General features: G+C 40.5%; 1 protein-coding gene across 1 annotated transcript; it reads left to right on the top strand.

Moving 5' to 3' along the window:
• Positions 1–2,156: 2,156 nt before the first annotated feature.
• On the top strand, positions 2,157–4,869 carry LOC137305293 (probable G-protein coupled receptor 139). The gene is made up of 2 exons (XM_067974144.1): positions 2,157–2,226; positions 3,956–4,869. Exons 1-2 carry the CDS (start codon positions 2,157–2,159, stop codon positions 4,867–4,869), a joined length of 984 nt encoding a protein of 327 aa, XP_067830245.1.
• The last annotated feature ends 565 nt before the right edge of the window (positions 4,870–5,434 follow it).

Raw genomic sequence — 5,434 nt, 5'->3', positions numbered from 1 at the left:
TGCCCAGTACATTCCTCTAAATTTGATGAGAAGGGAAAATACCATGTTGTAGGATCATGTTAAATCTAATGCTCAGATTACAATTGCTGACTGAATAATACATGGAAGCAGTGAGACGCAACAAGATTCCGTGTAATGTCATTGAAAATGAAGAGATAATTATCCAGAAGGTGTTAACCCACCCACCTGGTGGAAAACATCTTACACAGTTTGATATCGAACAACAATTTTGGTGGAAAATAATTATTTCATAGACTTTTACCACGCGATGTAGGTGGATATGAAATGTTTTGGTCATTGTACAGAGTTCAGTTCTCCAGTCAGAACTAAAGACAAGTAAAGCCTCAGACGTGATGTGTGTAGAGGAATTTAGACAAGACAGAGTCATTCCCTTGAATTCGACCAAGTGGGAGGTCGATAACATTCAGAGTTTGTGAGGCAATGTTTTAATGTCTATATATATATTGGCTCCTTCCATTAAAATATGATTTAATCGTTCCCCAATGATTGAGATTAAATCCACCTATTGTCAATCTGCTTAATTAATTTCCAAACAAAGGCTTTGAGAAAGACAAATTAATCTCATGCACATTAGATCTTTCTTTTTACACAGGCTGATAGTTCTGCACATTTAACGTCATCACTACCATGGAAACAATATAATTCTCGTAATGTAATGTCATGTTAAATGGTTGATAGTCAATATTAAATGTTAGTTGCTGAGAAACTATTTATTGTTGGTGTTCAGAGGGTAGTTGCGTCCTTGTTCAGGAAAGACAAAAAGTTAACATGCAGGTTCAGCAAGCAATTAGGAAGGGAAATGGTATGTTGGCCTAAATTGCAAGGGGGTTGTAGTATAAAAATAATGTTGTCTTGCTGCAGTTGTTCAGGGCTTTGGTGAGACTACACCTGGAGAACTGTTTGCAGTTTCGGTCTCCATTCCGAAGGAAGGATATACTTGGCTTAGAGGCATTGCAACGAAGGTTCACTATATTGATTCCTGGGATGAGGTGGTTGTCCTAGTGAGTAGAATGGGCCAATACTCTCTGGAGTTTAGAAAAATGAAAGCTGATCTCATTGAAACATATAAGATTCGAAGAGGGCTTGCCAGGGAAGATGTTGAGAGGTTTTTTCCCTTGGCTGGAGAGTCTAGTAATAGATGACATGTTCTCAGGATAAGGGGTCGGACATTTAGGACTGAGATGAGGAGGAATTTCTTCCCTCAGAGCGTCGTGAATATTTGGAAATCCCTACTCCAGAGGGCTGTGGATGCTCAGTCGTTGAGTAAGTTTAAGACTGAGATCGATAGATTTTTGGACTCTAAGGGAATCAAGGGTTATAGGGATCAGGAGGCAAAGTGGAGTTGAGGTAGAAGATCAGCCGTCACCTTGTTGAAAGGTGGAGCACGCTCGCAGGGCCTTATGGCCTACTCCTGCTCCTATTTCTTATGTTCTCTTATTTCTTACGTTCTTACGGCTAAGCCTTTTAGAAATGTTATGCAAATGGCATTAGAGTAGACAAACCGCCCATCTAACTGTTAGACCCTCTTTTACCTTCATGAAAGGTCTATTAATACATCCAAAAATACAACATTTCTGCATAACTATAAGGCTCCTTCGGTGCATACAACTGATTAGATCATTTTCCGTGTGCATCTGCGAATATTCTTCGATCTCACACATACCATTGAGCCTCTGTAATATAAATGATACATAGTACAAGTTAAAAAGATAGAGAAAAATCTTGACGTAATTAAGATCTAGATAGAGTTCATGGAACACAAATGTGTACATTTGTTTTTTCAAATGCATTGCGTGAAACTATAAATACATATCCCTAGCTTAAAGAGGCTGTACCATTACTGTAGGAGTAGAGATGTCGAAATACTTTGTTTGGAACGTATGATGGGCATAATATTCTAGACTCCTTACTCTTTCAATGGGCAATATCATTGCAATATATCCTAGTCCCTGTCCAGCAGGAGTTAACGCAGCTTGCCTTAATCTATTTGTTCAAATAACTGTAACTAACGTCAATCATTGTGCAATGCTTATGTGTCACTTGAGGTTTCTCTCAGGTATAAATCAGAGCTTATTTTGAAAGCAGAAGATCTGCGAGTCCATACCACCAACAACCAACGTCGCTTCTCTACGAAAATGGGACAGCCGGTAATCGTACAGATAGAAAACATATACTATCCAATTCTCGCAGTGATTGGTGTTCCTGGTAAGCCTTTTCTAATCAGTTAATATTCATCTTTAAAAGTGCTTAACTGTTTCACTGATTCTGCTGTCGGTGTAATGATCTCATCTGTTTATTTTGATGTGTTTTATTTGCAGTCACAGATAAGCGGCATCAAAGAAATAAAACAAAATGCTCCAAGTTTCCTTCATGTTGTTCCTGTAACAACGTGACAGTGAGCACAATTTACGTTGACGATTTAAATTCAGCAATTTTGTGGGAATGTATTATCCTTCATGGATAGTTTTGTAGCTTTGTGTCTCAGTCAAGATTTAGTATGGGATTGAGCAGCCAAACCAGCAATTCCGAAAGGGACTCCTGGAGGTTGCGCAAAAAAAGCGCAGGAAATTTTCACTTATTTATTTTTGTGGGCCTAGAAGAAACAGGAGAGATCCTCCCGGGCGCACAAAAAAAATCTCTGGCCCAATGTTCGCGTATTGGAGCGCCCCTGGATTTGCATCGCGCCCACAGACCCAACCGGTTGGCCAGATGAGCAAAGGAACCAGCTGATTTCCCGCTCTTCTGGCGCTTGCAGCTCGCAAGCTACACGGCTGGAAAGCGAGCCTCACGGGCTGAAATTGGTCGTTCGCAGTAGATCGAAGTGGGCTCAGTTTAAAGCGGGCTGCCGATTCGCTTTGAGCTCATTTGGCGCTTCTGCTCCAGACGAATTTCTTCCCCATGGTCATTATTTTCCGAGTTGTGTCTGAAGCAAAGAGCTTTTGTCGCTGATACTGGATATGGAAAACTCTGGGCAAAGTGGGTGTTATGTGTTGGTACCGCGCGAGGTCATTGACATTGCGATATGTTTATTCTATGGGTTTTCAGTACGGTCACAGAGATTTTCAATTTAATGTCTGTCCACGCTACGGTTCCCAAAGCTTAATTTTCACCTCTATACAGGGATTTGGACCTGGAAAAAGTGCGAATGCATTTTACATTATTTGGCTCAGGGTGGACCCTGAAGAAGAGTTTTCATGTAGACTAACGGGGGACAATAATTATACTTGGATTAAAATAAACAGCTTGACATATATCGGGGATAAATAGTTGAGAAACGATTAAGGAATGGCTACTCTTACAGCCGCAAACATCTGGGGATAGACATTCTTGAGCGGTATATCATTGGCTACCAGTCATCCGCCCCTCCCGATATTCAGCTCCATTGGTCCAGGAAACTGAATGCCGAGCTGGCCGATAACGGGCGGCCCGCGCATTACTGCCCAAGACCAACCTGCTTAAATCTGGCGTTCGTGTTCGGCTGCTCACTATTGATCTTGAAAGGATTCGAAGCACCGGTTTTATGCGAGGAAAGCTACTCCATGAATTGTATGGAGGGACAGACATGAGCAAGTTGGCCGCCCATTTTGCACCCAGCCCGAAATTACATCCTGTTGAATTCAATGGGAATGAAAATCGGGTGTATTCTGTGACGGGCGCGGTCGCAAAAGGCAATTTTTGGAAAATTGAAAATCCTCCCTTGTATTTGAGTGCAGCATTGTTTTCATTCGTTTGAAGTAACCTACAGAATATCTTATCGGAAAATATCCATGAAGAAATTAATCTTTTCAGAATTCCTAACCTTAAGGTGGGAGAAAGAGAGAGAGAGATTTCATCGACAAGAGAACAATCCACGATTTGTCATACAAAAAAACTGTTGGCTGATCATCCTCTCAAGATAAGGAGAGTTAATAATTTCATTCCGTCCTTTTTGCAGCTGATTTGTTGACAATTGTGATTCTCTCCCGCGGAAGGTGCGGCCTCTCCAAATGTATCACCCATTATCTGGTGGCCATGGCAGCGGCAGATCTACTGGTACTGATATTTGAAGTGATCCTGTATGAGATTAAAGACGCGTATTTTTCATATTCATTCCTGAACTACACTCCCATTTGTCGTCTCAATCTCTCCCTGCTTTTTGTTTCCATTGATTGTTCTGTCTGGTTAACTGTCGCTTTCACCTTTGATCGATTTGTTGCCATTTGTTGCCAGAAATTTCGAACAAAATATTGCACTGAAAAAACAGCAGCCGTGGTTATCGCGGTGGTTTTTTGCTTAAGCGTTTTACAAAATGTTCCAATCTACTTCATATATGAACCTCGGGAAATAATTGACAATGAACCATGGTCCTGCAATGTAAAATCAAGCTTCTATTTCTTACCTATGTGGATAACACTTCTATGGTTGGAAACCATTTTAACCCCCTTTGTTCCATTTGTTTTGATTTTATTGCTCAACGCTCTGACCATTAGACACATTGTAATGGCAAATAAAGTGAGGAGGGTACTCCGAGGGAACAACAATAATGAGAATGACAATGATCCTGAGATGGTGAACCGAAAGAAATCCATCATTTTACTGCTCGCCATATCTGGCAGTTTTATACTGTTGTGGATGGTAAATTTCGCATTTCTCATATGTGTGCAATTTACAGATGCTAAATTTTTAGAAGCAAATTACAACGGTCCTTTCACCATTATGGAAAAATCCGGGTATATGCTTAGGTGTTTGAGTTCTTGCACAAACAAGTTTATTTATGCATTGTCCCAGAGTAAATTCAGAGAGGAATTGAAAGATGTGATTAAGAGTCCCCTATCTCTCGTTACTAATTTAATCAATTCAGTTAAATGAATTGACAGAGCGAAAATGCAATTACATCAATCGGAACATGACAGAAGTTGTTCAACTGATATGTACATAATGAATCTTCAGTGGCAATGGGATCCCACGTTTGATGGCACACTGAATGAAATCAAATATGCGTGAGGTAATATTATCTGTTGCCGATAGTGTAAGACAGGAGACAACGGATTTGAACAAACACATAAAGGGCCAGAACTTGCGCAGAGTGGGGCTACAGTTGCTCTGAATTAAATTAACGAATGTACTTAATGCGGGGCCTGTGGCGTCAACTTGCTTGATTTTGAACTTTTAATAATTGTGCGCAATCAACTCAACCTCTGAGCAGGCTGCATCCATGCGCATGGAACAGTCTGTGAGAAGAGAAGACACCGCCACAAAACGTGTCAGGGAGAGAGATCACGCCCAAAAGCAGGCAAGCAGACTTCAATCATTTAAAGTTAGTATTATCGAAGCCATTGTAAACATTCATTTAATAAAAAGCCAACGAAACAGAAGAGAACAGTGCAAAAAATGTTATTTTCTTTTAATAACCAAAAGCTATTAGAATAAAGAG

Source organism: Heptranchias perlo, chromosome 39 (genome assembly GCF_035084215.1).
Source record: "Heptranchias perlo isolate sHepPer1 chromosome 39, sHepPer1.hap1, whole genome shotgun sequence".
In the NCBI taxonomy this organism is placed as follows: domain Eukaryota; kingdom Metazoa; phylum Chordata; class Chondrichthyes; order Hexanchiformes; family Hexanchidae; genus Heptranchias; species Heptranchias perlo.
The sequence above is the reverse complement of the archived record's forward strand: the minus strand, read 5'-3'. Positions and strand labels throughout refer to the sequence as shown.

Coding starts and splice junctions, on each gene's coding strand:
- LOC137305293 (XM_067974144.1), top strand. CDS start 2,157: ATGGGACAGCCGGTAATCGTACAGATAGAAAACATATACTATCCAATT. Junction 2,227..3,955: donor CGCAGTGATTGGTGTTCCTG/GTAAGCCTTTTC, acceptor TCCTTTTTGCAG/CTGATTTGTTGACAATTGTG.